General features: G+C 43.2%; 1 protein-coding gene across 5 annotated transcripts in view; it reads right to left on the reverse strand.

Moving 5' to 3' along the window:
- The window catches only part of kcnma1a (potassium large conductance calcium-activated channel, subfamily M, alpha member 1a), a 461,512-nt gene that overhangs the window by 319,582 nt on the left and 121,217 nt on the right, over positions 1-20,713 (reverse strand). For all 5 annotated transcript variants that reach the window (XM_034184484.1, XM_034184486.1, XM_034184483.1 and 2 more), the window contains exon 2: positions 5,128-5,295. In XM_034184484.1, coding sequence (XP_034040375.1) covers positions 5,128-5,295 — 168 coding nt within the window. The remainder of the gene's footprint in view (positions 1-5,127; positions 5,296-20,713) is intronic.

Below are 20,713 nucleotides of genomic sequence, written 5' to 3' on the forward strand. Positions count from 1 at the left end.
GCATGTCTGCTCCAAATGGTCGTGCATTGTGGGTGGATGTGTGTTCCTGTAGCTACTTCCTAATCAGGCATAAATTGTTTGGCAAAGTCACATTCGGCTCCCATAAACAAACAGGCTTTGTTCTTCTCACGCCAGTAATTTGGCACTATGTGGGGACAAAACACAGGGAACTCCTGAGACAAGCTGTTGCCACAGGTAGATTTAGAAGTGTTTGTTCATTCATTGAACCTAGAGGTATGCTATTCATTCACCAGCAGTGAAGTCACTGAGGAAAACAAATGAACACTGATATAAGGAGCATGGCTTTTCCTCTTCCACCTGGACAGACAGGAGCCTTTGTTAAAGCTTTGATCTCACCTGAGTTCATGCATGCATGCGTTAGTCTTGCTCCATCAAGGCCACCCCCGTGGCAGATGATTATGCCACTACACAGTAGTTGCTATGGTTACCAGCCAGGTTCTGCATCACGTACACAATTTGGATCTACGGTGAAGCACTGATAGATAGCTCACCCACACACAGTCACAGCACATGCATGTACTGTATCTGCGCACAAATACGAGCATGCATTCATCCACAAACGGGCAACTCTACAGTAATGTAACTACAATGACAGCAAAATCAGGCCATATAATTTATTCATTCATCTGTGACACCCGCTTATTCCAATTAAGGGTCACAGGGGAGCTGGAGCCTATCCCTGTGGTCATTGGGTAAGAGGTGGAGTGCATCTTGGACAGGATGCCTGTCTATCGCAGGGCTGATATAGGCAAACACATTCATACCAACGGTCAATTTAAAGTTTCCATTTCAGCTAACCTGCATGTCTTTCGGAAGTGGGAGGGAGCCAGAGCACACGGAGGAGGGAACTTATGTAAGCAAGGGGAAAACATGCAAACTCTACACAGAAAAGTCCAGGTGGGAGGCAAGCCCAGGACCTTCTTCCTGTGAGACAACTGTGCTAACCACTAAGCCCCCATGTTGCCCGGCCATATTTTAGCTGACCATTAAAAATTTGCTCCAATTGTAATTCTGTTCCCGTAGATTTTCTCAAATGTACACCTTCTGCTCATATGAAAAGCTGACTAGTCACCTCTTTCAACCAATAGTTCATATCATTAGACTCATGTCAGCAAAGAGCTCACTGGACAAAATGATCAGCCCCACCACAAATGGCACATACCAATAGGTGATGCACTACAATATCTCAATGCCATGAAACCTCTTTGAACCATTTGCTTGTCTCGCTGTTGTCTCTACGTCTTGCCTTTTCTCTGTCATGCATGCATACATACTGGGAAGACAGAAGAGCTCAGTTGGAGCAAAAGATAAAAGAGAGAGGGAGACTGCGTCCATGCCAACAGAACTGTGAGAGTGGGGAAGTGATGAAAGAGAAGCTCATTTAGTAAACTGACAGCTACTTTCATGAATCTTCATCTTCTTCACCATGAAAGCACCGGATTCTTCTCAGCTCCCAGCTACTTTCACGGGCGTGAAGGAATCTTCATATTCAAGCAAGCATTAACAACGACAGTGGCAGCATTTTAAGTCTGGCTCCACCCCTCTTCTCACTCCCACTAGTGTTTCTTTGACAACACACATGCAAAAACATGTTAGTATTAATGTTCCGACGCAAAAAAAGAAAGAAAAAGTTAAAGTTTTATAACGCACAATGGTTGTAAGAACATTGTATCTATGTGTGCTGCATCTGTCACCTAACCAGTACCCTGTTTTACTCTACTTATGACAAATTGCTTAGTAACTATCGGTAATGTTCACAATTAGGGATGCACCGATACCACTTTTTTCCAGAACAAGTATAAGTACAAATACATACATTTTGGTACTTGTCGATACAGAGTACCGATACGAATACTTAATGATACCATTACAGTTTTATCATGACTTTGAAATCATGTTTTATTCATCAGTTGTTCCTTACTTTTTGACTATAACTCCTACCAATATCATTATCTTTGTTTTTATTTACAAACATTTCACTTAAATCATGTAACTTCACTTTATGACTATAACAAATTGTCCTTTAACATTAACCGTGTGTTTCTTAACAAACATGACACTGCCAGACATCTCACTGACATGTAACCTGTGGACTTCAGCACTACAAAATATACACCAGGAACAGAACTGAAACTGTCCATCACTAACGATTTATATCAGTGAGGACTACAAGCCTTTTTTGAAAATGTGAGGGGCAGATTCATTTTGATGAAAAGAAGCTTCTCTGTGTTATCAGCTCTTTTTTATCTACAATGTGAGACAAAGCTAAACAGTTTTTCACTCTCCACACTATTTAACTTTTAATTAAATAGAAACCATAAACATTTTTTTTTCCCCAAAGGTAGAACATGTAATATTGATGAGCACAGCGTGTGCGCGCATGCACACGCACAGACACTGTTGCGCGGCATCTCCGCGACACGCAGAGGCAAAACGGAGTAATTTTAACATTATTTTATTTTTTCTTTGTGGATCATGGGATGAATTCCTTTGCGTTCAGACAGAATCGCCCGTTGTCTGTGGTAACTGAGCCATTAATGAGGAGCAGTGACTTTTAACTTCTTGCCCAAATTGTGGCTCGTGGAGGCAAGTGGAGGGTCCGAATGCCGCTCCACAGACATTCCACAAATGGCTTACACACCTGTTGCGGACCGAGCCAGTCTGCCATTCCGCATGATGGACAGCGGCTTTCAGCCACTTAATGGGCAGCATTGATGGACGTATTTGACTTATGAGTAAATTATATGAACGCTTGTAAAAATCCATAAATTAGCCGCATCATTGTTAAAGGCGCAGTATTCAAAACATATGAAAAAAGTAACGGTTTATAGTCCGGAAATTTCTGAGCGTGTGCATGAAAATCCCACATTGAGAGGCTGACATCACTCTGCTGTAAAGCGGTATCGGGTCATGAAGTATCTGAGACATTTTATGATTACGAGTAAATTAATACAGGACTGGGCCGATACCTGATACTGGTATCGGCATCGGTGCATCCCTATTCACAATCAAAAGTCAGAGGTGAGATTGACTAGGTCTGAGGGGGGACTGAGGTGGGCCCAATTCTTTCAAAGACGTCTGGGAAGGTCACAATCTGAAACCTTGTTATTGGAAAACTTTATAAAGTCCAGGACGTGTCCGTGATGACCTAGGAATTCCGTCTTGTATTACTCATGGCAGGATTTTCAAAAGAAATTTGCTGTATCCTCACTACCCTTTCTGAAACCATTTTAAATACCTATGATCCTGTATGATATGAAACACTATACATCATCATCATGCCATTTCTACAAGCAGTGTCTTTTGAAAATGTATCTCGCTTCTTAAATTATTCAAGATTCCAGTCATTAAAGCTTTTTTTAACAATTCAAGCATCCATCCATCCATCCATCCATCCATTTTCTTCCGCTTTATCTGGAGTCGGGTCGCGGGGGCAGCAGCTCAAGCAAAGCTGCCCAGACCTCCCGATCCACACACACCTCCCCCAGGGGAACCCCAAGCTGTTCCCAAGCCAGCCGAGAGACGTAGTCCCTCCAGCGTGTCCTGGGTCTTCCCCGGGGCCTCCTCCCGATGGGACGTGCCCGGAACACCTCTCCAGCGAGGTGTCCAGGGTGCATCCCGAAAAGATGCCTGAGCCACCTCAACTGGCTCCTTTCGATGTGGAGGAGCAGCGGCTCGACTCCGAGCTCCTCCCGAGTGACCGAGCTCCTCACCCTATCTCTAAGGGAGCGCCCAGCCACCCTGCGGAGGAAACTCATCTCGACCGCTTGTACTCATGATCTCGTTCTTTCGGTCATGAGCCAAATCTCATGACCATGGGTGAGGATCGGAATGTAGATCGATCGGTAAATCGAGAGCTCTGTCCCCCTACTCAGCTCTCTCTTTACCATGATGGTCCGATACAGCGACCGCATCACTGCAGATGCTGCACCGATCTGTCTATCGATCTCACGTTCCATCCTTCCCTCACTCGTGAACAAGACCCGAGAACTGAAGAGGGCAAAGCACCTTTTTCTGGTCGAGAACCATGGCCTCGGATTACACTACAATTCAAGCAATGCAAGGGATTTTATTTGGCAACAGTGCAATTTTACATTGCATTTTACATTTGCCAATACTTTTATTTGGTTTGCCAAAATGAGTCGGGGGGGGGGGGGGGGGTAACGTTTCATGATACTTTATTAAGTGTCTTGGAGGTCTGCGCTTCCTTCATTATGTTCTCTGCAAACTCTCAAGTAGTGAACTAACTATATTTGCAGTGAAATCCCCTAAAATAAATATTTTACCAGCAATAAAATTAGCTGTAATTTTGGAATATAGCACAGAAATAAAAGGTATTTTATCATTACATTTCAACATAAAGTGAATTGTCAAATTTGTTAAAAATCAAATGGGAATTGTAATTGTGATGTTTTTGTTTTTCAATTAAATTAATAGTGGAATCAGTGTTACATGTGAATGACTTCCACCAAAGCTGACAGATTTTGTAAAAACAAAAACAAAAAAAATTTAAGTGGTTCAGGGGTGCAGACTGGGGGATGGAACCAAAGGAAAGAGGTTCATAGGGGAACCATGGTCTAATTTATAGCTAGAGAAACGCCACAGTGACAGCTTCTTACCTGATGCACAAACACCACATGCTACCTCTTGTACTTGAATAAATGTCACTCTCACATACACACAAACGCGAGCATGCACACGCACACATTCTCATCAGATCCGCTGGCAGCGGCTCAGCAGAGTGAGCTGCAGCCTCCCACACACAGGCCGTTGCAGCAGCAAAGCTGATCAGTGCCAGACAAATTCAGTGAGGACCGGACTTCTGTGGGGATCAAATTAATTGGCCTACAGTATGTCCCCACTGGGACCTGTAGAAAACAGGTGAAGAAACGTGAACATGACAGTGGATTACAGCGGATTAATCTGAGTGCCCACTTGGGTGTGAAAACAAGTTGAAGCCAGTTTGTCTGAGGACAGGTCAAGCTGCTGCACTTAAACTAATTGTGCACTCTGCAAATCATTATTCTTAGGGGAAAAAAAGCATTAATTGATTAGAGTTTGATTTTGGCATTTGAGACAGTTAGAACCACTAGAGGGAACACGTACCAGAACTCTGCCAGTGAGCGTCTGAGCGGAGATCATGACTCCAGCCCAGTCTTTGACCGAGGTCATCCATCCCACCTCACTGGCCGGGGCCTCCTCTTTCTCATCAGAACCCTTGGTCGTCTTGTCTTCTGCCTGGCTGTTGGTGGGGTTGTTCACCTTCTGGGCCTCCTGGAACAAATAACAATAATTTCTATAAACAAATGGAGCATATAAAATGAATAAAAGCAGCATGCTATGCTTTTAGAGTGAAGGGTATGCACATGGGATAAACAAAAGGCACAGAGTTGATGTAGAATTTAACAGGTCAGATAGCAAGTCACTTGTATTCATAGGTAAATGGTACTAAGGAAAAAATATGAATGCATCATGAGCCTCTAAGATTCAGGAGACCAGCACAGATATGATTACTAGAATCAAGTACCATAAGAAACTCAATTCAAATGCAATTCATCAACACACGTTGTTTGCACTCTAAATTTCCTTTTAAAGGATAAATAAAGTGAAACGTGAACCTGAACTTGGCAGAATCACAGCATACAGCTGTCCACTCTAACATTCACTCACGTATGATTTCACACATTCAGGTTCCCTGTCTTTCTAGCAGAGATAGGAAACGAGTAGAGCCCCCTTTAGAAGTGCACTTTCATGTCAATTTACTTACAATTTCCCTTAAGAGCATCATTTTTGACCACAAGTGATGTTTCTGGAAGACTTGTGCAGACAATTTTCCAGGAGGGAATAAAAGAAACACTTCCAAAGTTTCTTCAAGGCTCAACTCTGCAGAAAAAGCGTTCATTGCAGGGAAAAGCAGGAAAACGTAGTGCATGAAAAGACCACAACACTGTGGACAGGAATTCAATCTGCATACAAATGAGAGAACTCATCACCATCTGTGCTAAAACAGAGACAGCTGAAGAGAACCATGAGAACTGACAACACTGACAAGTGAACTGAGAATATGCAGTCCTTAATTATTGTTTTCACAAATGTCCTGTTCTGTTTGAATTCAGCGATGAAGGAATTTTACCATGAAGGAGAAAAATATTTAAGTCATAATACAGTCAATCAGTCTAACACTGAATGTTTGAAAAGGATTATATTTTTAATACTGATATGTTTTCTCTGTAATTTATTCAACAACAGCAAACCCCCTCAGAGAGTGCAAACGTCTTCCCAACACAGAACAATCAATTCCCAAATCAAAGTATTGATAATATCAATTTGCCATCTCTCTCCATGCTGAAGAATCCTATAAAAGTACTCTAGAGACTAAATCTCCACATGGGTTCTCAGTGATGAAGACTATCTTTCCAAAAAGTATATTTTTAAAATGATGTATTGTCTGGACCATACGTTACACACGGAGGATAAAGCTCTTTTTGTGCTTCTACTACTATGTCTTTCTGTGGTCACACAATCACCTTGACGTGGGCATGACCCTTTCGGAGTTCTCCGTTGCAATGGTGGGTGTCACAAAGCAATTTACTGCCAGAATGGTAGTAAAACTACCTATGATGATTTGAGGAAGAAACCTCAAGCAAACCAGACTCAAAGGGGTGGCTCTCTGCTTAGGCCATACTACTGACACAATTGAAAAAAATGAATATACAGTTAGGAAATTTTGTGAGTCCATGCCGGTGCACAGGGCAGATGGAGGGGATCAATGGTTACCTTTGTTATATGGTAGGGGACGATTAATAGATACAAATACTGTGATACCGTGCCCTTGCAAGAAAGAAACTACTGAGAGAAGCCACCAAGACACCTATGACAACACTGAAGGAGTGGTAGGCTTGGCCTGGAGAAACTGGGCATAATTTAACTTTGTCTGCTCCATTACCAGTTCTACAGCTTCATAAGAAGAAATTTAATTTCTGCTAAAGCTTGCCAAGAAGATATATGGAAAACTCAAGCCTACATCTGTCCAGTTTTCCTACTATATGAAATTCATCAACATTTTGCAAAATTTCCATAACACTGTACATCAGACAAGTAGCCAATAAAGCAGACTGCATGCTATCTTTAAGTGTCAGTATAGGCCGCTCCAGTTTATGTGACTGATCCTGTATAAGTCAAAATCAAAGCAATAAAACAGAACATCAGCATTTACTGTGGGGGTGTTTTTGTTTTTACACCATCACATCTTATTTCAGAAATCTTTGGGCCAATAAAGTCATACACCAAATGGTTAGGAATCACTGGGGTGACCAGAACCTGTTCCCACACAACAGACAGACCACAAGTTGAGCATTTCTGCAGCACTTGAGAGCAGATGAGCCCATGACAGTGTTCTGTCCATTTCAAGAGGATTGTCTGGTCAAATCAGATTACATTTCATAATGATATGGCATGGACATAGCTGCCATTTTCTTAATTTGATTCCATCGCTATAACAATGGCAATAAACTGGCCCTAAAAAGTCTGACTTAGTCATAAGATCATTTTCGGTGCCCCTCATCATTTCTTCTTTATGTACTTGTTAAAATACTTAGGGCATATTTTCCTAAGATCTTCAAGATTTGAAGATTATAGGTTTTCCTTTACCTTTAAAATACGTTTGGGAATCAGATCCTGTAGTCATGGTGCTTCCCTGATGATTTGGAGCCTCTCACTCAGTTAGCAGGATTGTAGCATTTAAGCAACCCAGTCTCACGGCAAGTCGTGATTCAGCAGCATGAAATATACATTAATCTATTGGTTCCTGATATTGTGACAAAAAGCACCTCATTTTCATCACGGGAGCACAAATTCATTCTAATTTATTCCGTGATGGCTGCACAAAATTAAAAGTGAAGCGGGGGGTCGGGATGGTTATGGTTAGGGTGGGGGCAAGGAGTAGGGTTAGTAATAGTGAGTTAAAAAAAAAAAAAAACAGTCACGAAAATTTGACTCATTTTGTCACGGGAGCACAAAAAAAACGTGAGACTGGGCTGCATTTAACATAAAATTGCTGCGACAGCAATAATGTATGAAAGCATTGTACAGTATGCAGGAAAGCAGAAACAGAAGCAAGACAACAGAATCAGGTAATATACTAATAATGAATGTTTATGAGTTCAATGGTACAAATTGTTGTTGTTATTACTTCTATTTTGACATTTGATTTTTAAATGGACCACAATGGAAATAAGTATTTTCACTTTCTTGTGTCACCCATGTATTTGTAACGTATTTACAATTATATCATGTACTTACATACTTAAATACATAAGCATACCAAATGGCAAATGTCAGCTCTTCCCAATTTGTCAGTGATCAAAGTTATACACAAGAACATGCACAGAGCTTTTCTGCATTATGCTGGAAGCAGGTGCTTTTAATTTTTACACATGCACAAACAGACGGTAGCGGAAGACATCAAAAGCAATACAATTCTCACTCTTGCTAACGGGAATATGACACTTAACTGACTAAACCAAATGAACTACAATAACACAATAAATCAATAACACTAACAATGTCAAATTAACATCAACCACAATAACACTTAAAACTGTTGCGAGCTAATATCACTAATTTCTCCAAAAAACATTATTCCTATGAAGTCTGTTTTCACAGCATTCATCCTCGACCCAAAATACATAAACATACCAAACGTCAAATGTCACCTCTTCCCAGTGTCTCCGTGATCAAAGCCATACACATGTACATACGCATACACGCACACAGAGACTACTTGGCTATTATAATATAGATTTGTGTCTGTGAGTGAGTGTGTCTGTGTGAATGGGTGAATGTGAGGCATCATTGTAAAGTACTTTGAGCTTTTGATTCAGATGTAAAAAAAAAAAAGTGCTATATAAATGCAGTCCATTTCCATTTTCCATGTACTGCAGCTGCAGTGAGATATGTTTCCACTGTAGAGTCCACATGGAAGGTTGGTTGGGCCTTCTGGCTAAGACGTGACTGTCGGGCCCAGACAAGTACACACTATACGACAACAACATGCCTGGAGCACGATCAAGCAGGCACACATTCAATCAGAGTGAGACCTTAGACAGGCTTGCGCTTGGTGACCTGCATATATGGACACTTTGCAGAGCATTTGTTGCATGTAATAGGTGACAAACATCACAGCTATGTAGTTATTTGAGCACAGACGAAGCATAGACGACAAGTGATAGGTGGTTGGTAGTTTGAAGAGAAGGCAGAATTTTAGCTATGTGTTTGCACTTTCAGCTGGACATGCATGAACAACTATTTACAGCTTATTGCACCCTGTAGTTTTGAGCTAACAAGCTCTAGTATGAAGTTCATAAGCTCAGATGATTCTATATTTATGGTGTATTTGGGTGTTTAATCCCATGTAACATTTTCTCTACATGTAACTTTGAAATGTGAATGTAGGGTCGCTGTGCTCTCTGAGCACATTTGATATTGTTTGCCATATATATGTACAGTATGTTCATGTAAAGTGCAAAGTTAGATGATGATCCCAAGTCATCTTAATGTTCACATTTGACAATATATGGAAACTATTACTGTCCATCATCAGCATCAGCATCATATTTGTAGCCATTACTGCCTTTTATTCATTTTAGAATAGAATACATACTTTATTGTCATTGCACATATACAACAAAACTTGTCCTCTGCATTTAACCGATCCTAATTACAGTTACACACAATCTAACCACTAGGAGCAGTGGGCTGCCACAGTCCAGCGCCCGGGGACTAACTCCAGATGTAGACACTGCCTTGGTCAAAGAAGGAGCAGACCCTAAATAAGCATGTTTCTGATGTGAGAGGAAACCAGAGTGCCGGAGGAAACCCACGCAGACACAGGGAGAACATGCAAATTCCACAAAGAAAGGCCGGGAATCGATCCCACGACCTTCTTGCTGTGAGGCACCAGTGCTAACCACTAATCCACCATGCCCACCATTTTTACAGTGACTTTATTCATTTCACTTTTTTAATACATCTAGTGAATAAATTTGTCGATAAAGCTAATAACTGAGAACTTAGGTCCACAATTATTACATTTTTAAACATTAAAATAGAACAGGTGAAAGTTGCTGTCTCTTCCCTATTTTTAAAATTAGTCACAAATCAATGGTAAATTGTGTATGGAAATAAAAACTCATCACTATAAGCAAAAGCACATAAACATGGCGGCTGCAAAAACCCTTTATGTAGCAATATGAGCAGCTTGTCTGAATGGAAGTCTGTGGGGCCAGGGATCACACATGAATAATGGATGCAGTCACAAACCTTTGATTGGACAGATAAGAAGAGACAATGTAAACAAGAAATTGTTTCTACATCATTTGAGTGGCCGGCCGTCAGCTTAAGCCAGTCAAAAGTGGAGCCCAGAATCACCCTGCGACGGGAGAATCCATCTCATGGATATATATACACACACGTATGATGTCAAACAGAGAGAGACCAACCAACACACAGTGACAGAGGTAGAGGGAGGGGCAAAGCAGCAGCAGCCAGGCAAATGTATTCATTACAAGACTGATAGATGATTAAAAAATAAAATAGAAGGATGTGAAAAGCTTCAAATAAATAAAATGTAAATTATGAGTCACTGGAATGTCAGATCACGTATCAACTTCAGGCTAATTCGTTTTCAACATCAATAAAATTCTGCAAAGCTCAGTGTTCCTGATATGATAAAAGCAACAAATCACATTGCCATAACCAAAACACCACAGAATTGCCTTGGGTCTTGGATGGTAACCACCCAGGCAGACAACTGATCAATCCCCATCGCTTGAAAAAAAAACACCTGCTGCAGCAAGGTGAAACAAGGGCATCCCCTTGGCCTTCATTTGCCACTGGTGTCCTCAAAGTAATTCCAGTGGTACCCAAAGGTCATCGAAAGAGCCAATTACAACCAGTTGTTCCCTTCGGTCACTGGCACGAGTCACTTGCACATTCGACAGTGTGCAAGTCTCTCAACCTTGTTGTAAGACAGGAAGCACCAGGATCACCGGTCACATTTACGCTGTCTGGACACAAAATCAACAAGGCTGGATGCAATATATATGTACCATGACTCGGGACACACAGTGATGCTCGTTCTCTATTTTGTTTGCATCTCCCCACTACTTCTGTCCCTCTCACCTGCGAGGAGGTGGGGTGAACCTCCTCTATGTGTGAGTACAGACTGTGTAAGCGGTGCTTAGAATGAACAGCATACAACAACCAACCAGCCTGCATAAATGGAATTGGTTAAGCTATTTTTTTCTTCCAAACTAGGAAGCTAAGAGCCAAAGCGTACCAATCAACATTTGTGTTGAATAGTCTCGTTTGAACCCTCTGTGATATTGCGGGATTTGACCACTTACGGGGACCTCCATTTAATATATATACAGCATAACTTCATATGGTTTTGTTGTCGGCTGCAATCACCAAAGCAGTCACAAAAAGGTTTTTTGTTTTCGGTTCCCGGTGGAGACGAAAAGGCTAGGAGGTGGGAGACATCGTGTCGGTAAGGGTTAGCCTACACAGCTAACCAGAGTAGCTCCATTCTCTCACCTGCAAAACTGCCTCGACACATTTGTTCTTGGGATCATAAACAAACCGCAACACATGACCACTTTCCCACCACATCGTCACTTTTTCTTAGCATTTTCACTTTGTTTGTGTGTAATTTGCCCAAAACCCCATTGAAAATACCATGGTTTGTACCACGGAAGTAATTAAGTCATATGCGTCATATTTTACGCCTTTAGCGCCCGCCCCCAAACAAGATTGCGCTGCCCTACTGCTGTCCCTGTATGAAATCAGACCACGCTGGGGGCACGTTTAAGAAGACAAGATCAATCAAACTTAAAATTAAAAAACATTGAAGGCAGTCTGGTGGGACATTGCGCAATTAGTCAAAAAATCTAACAAAAAAGTGCTACAAAATAAATTAATCCAATACAAATGACTAGAGCTGTAATCCAATTCAAAAATGTATAATGAAAAAAAGAGTTGACAATAACTTTGTCTCATGGTGCTAAAGTGTCTAATGCAGCTCTCTGCATCAGACAAATTAAAAGGTACTGTATGTAAGTGAATACAACAGCAGACGCTATATCCATCCAATATTAATGCATTTTTTAACGTTATAAACATTATTATCATGACCTATTTATAACATGAAATGACATGAAATCCGTCCATCCATTTTCTATCCCCGCTTACTTCAATTAAGTGTCACAGGGTCTGAGGCCTATCCCAGTAACATGAATTGTAACACGAAATAATGAAATGTGAAGTTTGCATCATATCTGACTCTTACAACCCCAATTCCAATGAAGTTGAGACGTTGTGTAAAATGTAAATAAAAACAGAATACAATGATTTACAAATCCTCTTCAACCTATATTCAACTGAATACACTACAGAGACAAGATATTTAATGTTCAAACTGATAAACTTTATTGTTTTTGTGCAAATATTTGCTCATTTTGAAATGGATGCCTGCAACATGTTTCAAAAAAGCTGGGACAGTGGTATGTTTACTACTGTGTTACATCACCTTTCCATCTAACAGCACTCAATAAGTATTTGGGAACTGAGGACACTAATTGTTGAAGCTAGTAGGTGGAATTCTTTCCCATTCTTGCTTGATGTACGACTTCAGTTGTTAAACAGTCAGGGGTCTTAGTTGTAGTATTTTGCACTTCATAATGCACCACACATTTTCAGTGGGTGACAGGTCTGGACTGCAGGCAGGCCAGTCTAGTACCCGCACTCTTTTACTACAAAGGCACGCTGTTGTAACATGTGCAGAATGAGGCTTGGCATTGTCTTGCTGAAATAAGCAGGGATGTCCCTGAAAAACACGTTTGGATGGCAGAATGTGTTGTTCCAAAACCTGGATGTACCTTTCAGCATTGATGGTGCCATCACAGATGTGTAAGTTGGCCATGCCATGGGCACTAACACACCCACATACCATCACAGATGCTGGCTTTTGAACTTTGCGCTAACAATCTAGATGGTCTTTTTCCTCTTTTGTTCAGAGGACACGATGCCCATGATTTCCAAAAACAATTTGAAATGTGGACTCATCAGGCCACAGCACACTTTTTCATGTTGCGTCTGTCCATTTCAAATGAGCTCGGGCCCAGAGAAGGTGGTGTTTCTGGATGTTGTTGATGTATGGCTTTCGCTTTGCATGGCAGAGTTTTAACTTGCACTTGTAGATATAGTGACTAACTGTGTTAACTGACAATGGTTTTCTGAAGTGTTCCTGAGCCCACGCAGTAAGATCCTTTACACAATGATGTTGGTTTTTAATGCCGTGCCACCTGAGGGATCGAAGGTCACAAGCATTCAATGTTGGTTTTCGGCCTTGCTGCTTACGTGTAGAAAGTTCTCCAGATTCTCTGAATCTTCTGATTATATTATGGACTGTAGATGATGGAATCCCTAAATTCCTTGCAATTGAACGCTGAGAAACATTGTTCTTAAACTGTTGGACTATTTTTTCACGCAGTTGTTCACAAAGTGGTGATCCTCACTGAGCCTTTTGGGGATGCTCCTTTTATACCCAATCATGACACTCACCCATTTCCAATTAACCTGTTCACCTGTGGAATGTTCCAAACAGGTGTTCTTTGAGTATTCATCAATTTCCCAGTTTTTTGTTGCCCCGTCCCACCTTTTTTGAAATGTGTTGCAGGCATCCATTTCAAAATGAGCAGATATTTGCACAAAAACAATAAAGTTTATCAGTTTGAAAATTAAATATCTTGTCTTTGTGGTGTATTCAACTGAATATAGGTTGAAGAGAATTTGCAAATCATTGTATTCTGTTTTTATTTACATTTCACACAATGTTCCAACTTCATTGGAATTGGGGTTGTAGAATAGATAAAAAAAAACACCAATCTTGAATTTTATTCTGCTTCTCTTTAACAAATACCCAGCCAATTCTGAATGTGTAACAAGAATAACTACATCCAATGCCTGTTTCTTTTCAAAGCACCTGCACCCCCACAGCCCTGTGGAAGTAGTTATGGCCATCATGGACACCAGCTTTGAAATCTGGGTGATATTTCTGGGCTGTTCAAAACTTTCATCCTGATTCACCAAATTCATGTCATCAGGCAGTCACTTCCAGGTGCTTGTAGTCTTACCACCTTCAATTATCTTTAAGCGGGGTAGACCTAGTGAGTACAGCTTGAAACCCTTTTGACTGTGTTCCACTGAGGTAAAAACTTGAAGCAAAAGCAGTTCTGGCTGAGACACAGAGCTTTACTTTAGTTTTCGAGCGGGTTGCCAGGTGTAAGCCAGCAAGTTGCCAGGTCTGCACTTTATAGGCCAGCATGATAGGAGGCATGATGGAGTAAGTGTTTGATCCCATTTTTGCACTTTTTCTGGATCGTGGGGGGTCGTAATAGATCAGTGCCCCATGGAATAGGGGTGTTAGACACACTTTGCTTTCATGGTACAATTTGCTACACCAACTTTCTTAGCACACTGCAGCACACTTGAGTAGCTCTTGAAATTAGCAGCTCTATGTAGTGGACTCTGTGCTCGTGAGAGGTGCTGAGACTCAGGGCTGGGCTGTGGGACTCACATTTTCAATACCTACTGTGTCACAGGACTCAGGACCCAAACGTCTTGGAACTTCACTCCCATAAAAAGACATCAGCATCGCCAAACCCCTCTGTTCAGCGACCTCATGAACCCATAAGCTCTTTCCAACAAAAGTAACACCTGCTGAAATTTCTATTTATGAACAGTTCATCATCCTTCCCCAAGAAACCTTCATGATAAGGCAGGCAGCTAATATTAGGATTGTACAAATTATCAGAGTACACAAGGGAGGCCCTGTAATAATAGTGAGTGAGCGAGACAGGGAGGAAGTGACAGAAATCTACCGGATGAGGACAAAGAGAGAAAAGCTATGGGCGAAAATAAGGACAACAGCATAATCAAAAAGTCACAGGGAGGTGAAAAAGGACATTTTATAACAGCAAGTAAGTAAAAGAACAATACTGGATTACATATAGAGAACTTGGAAAAAAACTTCAAATACGAAGTGAAAAGACAGAATGATGCCCATGTGACTCGACTGATCTAACAGGACTTGGCTTTGGCACAGCTGTTCCTCTGGCTTTGGTCTGCATTGCTTGGGAAAACTCTATTCCAGTGCGAGAGACTATTTATAGCAGCACCCGGGGATACGGGAAACAAGTGAATTTTATCACATGCTCTGCTCCCCATTTGCTATTTTAGTGCCAGTACAGTTACCAGGGTGTCCCTGGGTTGCAGACCTACACTGGGTCACAGAGTGACAAAGAATCTACTCTAACTGTGCCACAACAAAAGGAACAACCTGATTTGAGCACGATCAACACATTTTTTTCCTATTATAAGCACACAGTAGAGCCAAAGCCACATGGTTCTGTGTGGGAAACTGACATATTTAACACACCTTCATCATCATCATCATAATAATAATAACACAGCCTTTATTGCTATTGTACGTATATAACGAAATTTGTCCTCTACATTTAACCCATCCTAATTACAGTTAAACGCACTCCAACCACTAGGAGCAATAGGCAACCAGAGTACAGGGCTTGGGGACCAACTCCAGATGCAGAGACACTGCCATGGTCCAGAGCAGAGAAAGGAGCAGGCCCTAAATAAGCATGCTCTTTATTGTAGGAGGAAACCGTAGCACCCAGAGGAAACCCACACAGACACATGGTGCCTTCCCAAGGCACAGACACCTTGGTTCAGCAGTTATTTGCGTGACCATAGGCAGAAGGCTAGAGGGTTGGAACGGAAATGGCGTAGTTCCAAACTAGAAGTGTTCCACCTTGCATGGCGTGAAGCTATTTTAGATTATAAGCATGGTTTATTGGCTATGAAGCAAGCCTATTACTCTGAATTGATAAACAAAAACAAGCATAACTCAAAGTTCTTGTTTGATACGGTGGCATTTCTTATTTGTGGACAGCCAACTGTTGGTCGTTCTCCTTTTTCAGCACAGGACTTTCTGGACTATTTCGAAAAGAAAATAGAAGATATTAGGTTGAGCATACTTTGTCCAGTCATTGTATCCAGCTACTGAGCTGGGGACTACCACTGAGGTGCTACCTAGATTCATGGAATTTAATAGTATCTCACTAGGTGTGCTCACAAAACTTGTGATGTCTACTAAAAGCACAACTTGTTTATTTGATCCTATACCAACAAAATTGTTTAAGGATCTTTGGCCCATTCTTGGGCCGACTGTGCTGGAAATTGTTAACCTTTCTCTAAACTCTGGATTTGTTCCAAATTGTTTTAAATCTGCAGTGGTTAAACCACTACGCAAGAAATCTAATCTTGATCCTGGTGTATTGAAAAATTATAGGCCGATATCAAATCTATCATTCTGCTCTAAAATTCTGGAAAACGTGGTTTCACGGCAGCTTGTGGACTATCTTACTAAGAATGACCTTTTTTAGCCACTGCAGTCTGCTTTTAGAAAACATCACTCCACAGAAACAGCACTTATTAAAGTAGTTAATGATCTTCTGCGAGCAATGGACTGGGATACTACTACAATATTGGTGTTGCTGGATCTCAGTGCTGCATTTGACACAGTTGATCATCATATTTTACTTGATAGGCTGTTTCGGGATTACTGGAATTGCTCTTGCGTGGTTGACGTCTTAGCTGTCTGGTCGTTCCCACTGTGTTTTGTGCAACAACACTACCTCTGATTTTAGGGGCATGAAGTTCGGGGTTCCGCAGTGATCCGTTCTGGGTCCCCTGCTTTTTTCCCTGTATGGCACCCCTTGGGAACATTTTGCGGCGTTTTGGGGTTGCTTTTCATTGCTATGCTGATGACACTCAGTTGTATATGCCGATAGCTGCTGGAAATCCTGTCCACATAAAATCTTTACAGGACTGTCTCGCAGCAGTGAAAAGTTGGATGTCTAGCAACGTTCTACTTTTGAACTCTGATAAGACTGAAATGATGGTTCTTGGTCCAGCAAGACATCGGCATCAATTTGATCAGCTAGCGCTTAGCCTAGGTTCATGTGTTATACATCATACTGACAAAGTGAGGAACCTTGGGGTAATTTTTGATCCTACGTTGTCCTATGACCTCCACATTACGGACATTACGAGGACTGCTTTCTTTCATCTAAGAAACATAGCAAAGATTCGTCCCTTCCTGTCTATGGCTGATGCTGAGACTCTGATTCATGCTTTTGTTTTTTCTAGATTGGACTATTGTAATGGTTTGTTTTCTGGTTTACCACAGGCCAGCATCATGGGTCTTCAACTGGTTCAAAATGTTGCTGCCAGACTTCTGACACAAAGCAGAAGGTTTGATCATATTACGCCATTTCTGGCATCCCTTCACTGGCTTCCGGTCTCTTTGAGATCGGATTTTAAATCAAGGACTGAGACGTCGCCCAGTATGGCGGAGCTGGGGCCCCACCCTGGAGCCAGGCCTGGAGTTGGGGCTCGCGCGCGAGCGCCTGGTGGTCAGGCCTTAGCCCATGGGGCCCGGCTGGGCTCAGGCCGAAAGAGCGATGTGGGCCCGCCCTCCTGTGGGTTCACCACCTGCAGAGGAGGCAATGGGGGTCGGGTGCAGAGAGGATTGGGTGGCCCGGCGGCCAGGTCCATGCTCACAGCCCCTGGCTGTTGGGACGTGGAATGTCACCTCGCTGGGGAGGAAGGAGCCTGAGCTTGTGTGGGAGGTTGAGAGATACCGACTAGAGATAGTCGGGCTCACCTCCACGCACAGCTTGGGCTCTGGTACCCAACTCCTGGAGAGGGGCTGGATGCTTCATTTTTCTGGCGTTGCCCACGGGGAGTGGTGGAGAGCTGGGGTCGCATTGCTTGCTGCTCCCCAGCTCAGTCGCCATGTGTTAGAGTTCACTCCAGTGAACGAGAGGGTCACGTCCCTATGCCTTTAGGTCGGGGACAGGTCTCTCACTGTTGTCTCGGCCTATGGGCCGAGCAGCAGTGCAGAGTACCCGACTTTCCTGGAGTCCCTGGGAGGGGTACTAGATAGCGCGCCGACTGGGGACTCCATTGTTCTCCTGGGGGAGTTCAACACCCACGTGGGCGGCGACAGTGAGACCTGGAGGGGGGTGATCGGGAAGCACGGCCTCCCCGTTCTGAACCTGAGTGGTGTTCAGTTGTTGGACTTCTGTGCTAGTCACAGTTTGTCCATCACGAACACCATGTTCGAGCACAAGGGTGTCCATAAGTGCACATGGCACCAGGACACCCTGAGCCGGAAGTCGATGATCGACTTTGTAGTCGTATCATCTGACCTTCGGCCACGTGTCTCGGACACTCGAGTGAAGAGAGGGGCAGAGTTGTCGACCGATCACCACCTGGTGGTGAGTTGGATCTGCTGGGAGGGGAGGAAGCCAGTCAGACCTGGTAGGCCCAAACGTATCGTGAGGGTCTGCTGGGAACGACTGCCGGAACCCTCTGTCAGCGAGGTCTTCAACTCATGCCTCCGGGAGAGCTTCTCCCAGATCCCGGGGGAGGCTGGAGACATGGAGTCCGAGTGGACCATGTTCTCCACCTCCACTGTCGATGCGGCCGCTCGTAGCTGTGGTCGCAAGGTCTCTGGTGCCTGTCGCGGCGGCAATCCCCAAACCCAGTGGTGGACACCGGAAGTAAGGGATGCCATCAAGCTGAAGAAGGAGTCCTACTTATCTTTGCTGGTAGGTGGGACCCCAGAGGTAGTTGACAGGTACCGGCAGGCCAAGTGTGCCGCAGCCCGTGCGGTTACAGAGGCAAAAACTCGGGTCTGGGAGGAGTTCGGGAAGGCCATGGAGGAGGACTATCGGTCGGCCTCGAAGAGATTCTGGCAAACAGTCCAACGCCTCAGGAGGCGGAAGCAGCTCTCCACCAGCACTGTTTACGGTGCGGGTGGGGAGCTGTTGACCCTGACTGGGGATGTTGTCGGGCGGTGGAAGGAGTACTTCGAGGATCTCCTCAATCCCATCATCACATCTTCTGAAGAGGAAGCAGAGACTGGGGACTCAGAGGCGGACTCATCCATTACCCAGGCCGAAGTTACAGAGGTGGTTAGAAAGCTCCTCGGTGGCAAGGCTCCTGGGGTGGATGAAATCCATCCTGAGTACCTTAAGTCTCTGGATGTTGTGGGACTGTCTTGGCTGACACGCCTCTGCAACATCACATGGCGATTGGGGACAGTGCCTCTGGATTGGCAGACCGGGGTGGTGGTCCCTCTGTTTAAGAAGGGGGACCAGAGGGTGTGTTCCAACTATAGGGGGGGTCACACTCCTCAGCCTCCCCGGTAAGGTCTATTCCAGAGTACTGGAGAGGAGAATTCGACCAATGGTCGAACCTCGGATTCAGAAGGAGCAGTGTGGTTTTCGTCCTGGTTGCGGCACACTGGACCAGCTCTACACGCTCCATCGGGTGCTCGAGGGTTCATGGGAGTTCGCCCAACCAGTCCACATGTGTTTTGTGGATCTGGAGAAGGCATTCGACCGTGTCCCTCAGGGCACCCTGTGGGGAGTGCTTTGAAATGTGTTGTAGGCATCCATTTCAAAATGAGCAAATATTTGCACAAAAACAATAAAGTTTATCAGTTTGAACATTAAATATCTTGTCTTTGTGGTGTATTCAATTGAATATAGGTTGAAGAGGACTTGCAAATCATTGTATTCTGTTTTTATTTACATTTTACACAATGTCCCACCTTCATTGGAATTGGGGTTGTAACTAATAAATCAAACCTGGAGCAGAATCAAAGACCCAGTTAGGGCCAAATCCCGACAAGCAACTAACAGCCTCAGTTACTGTCTGCATTTGATGCAGAAAAATATCCTTCACACATTAGATATCTAACATTTGTGGTGTTGAGGTTCAGGGTTTGGAATTTATAAAGCATGACAGAAGTCAGTAAGTCCTGTATAGGCCCTGAGGTCCATTGGTGCTGTTGGTGATCCTTGTTTTCCATAGCATGAAGCAGAGGAAAGTCTATGACTGCTGACAATCATTTAAATGGTAAATGGACTGCATTTATATAGCACTTTTCCATCTGCATCAGACGCTCAAAGCTCTTTACAATAATGGCTCACATTCACCCCGATGTCAGGGTGCTGCCATACAAGGTGCTCACTACACACTGGGAGCAACATGCAAGATTAAGGACCTTGCCCAAGGGCCCTTAGTGATTTTCCGGTCAGGCAGGGATTTGAAATGAGGATCCTCTGGTCTCAAGCCCAACACTTAACCACTAGACCATCACCTCCCCAGTCCATCCAGTTTGGGACAATACAGATAAAGTGTCGTATCCAAGGACACAGACAGGAAGTGTAAAATCCAGGTCTACATGGTTTGGATTTTATATAGCACAAGACAACTTATCCATAATTGAAAAGTTCAATACTGAGCAACAATAACTACAGTGAGATTGAAGAAAGCCTATCTAAACAAACAGGATCTTATGGTCTTAGTGTCACTGAAAAGACTGTCCATCTCCGGAATCACATTATCAATGTGTTTCTCTTCTGTCCTGGGCCTATTATGAGCACTGCAGGCCTCAGTAGGATGAGCCAATTTGTGGAGACTGAACTAAATCGATGGCATTCACAGCGTTGGGGGAAAGGAAAGCCAGTCAAAAGGTCAT

Source organism: Thalassophryne amazonica, chromosome 13 (genome assembly GCF_902500255.1).
Source record: "Thalassophryne amazonica chromosome 13, fThaAma1.1, whole genome shotgun sequence".
Lineage (NCBI taxonomy): Eukaryota > Metazoa > Chordata > Actinopteri > Batrachoidiformes > Batrachoididae > Thalassophryne > Thalassophryne amazonica.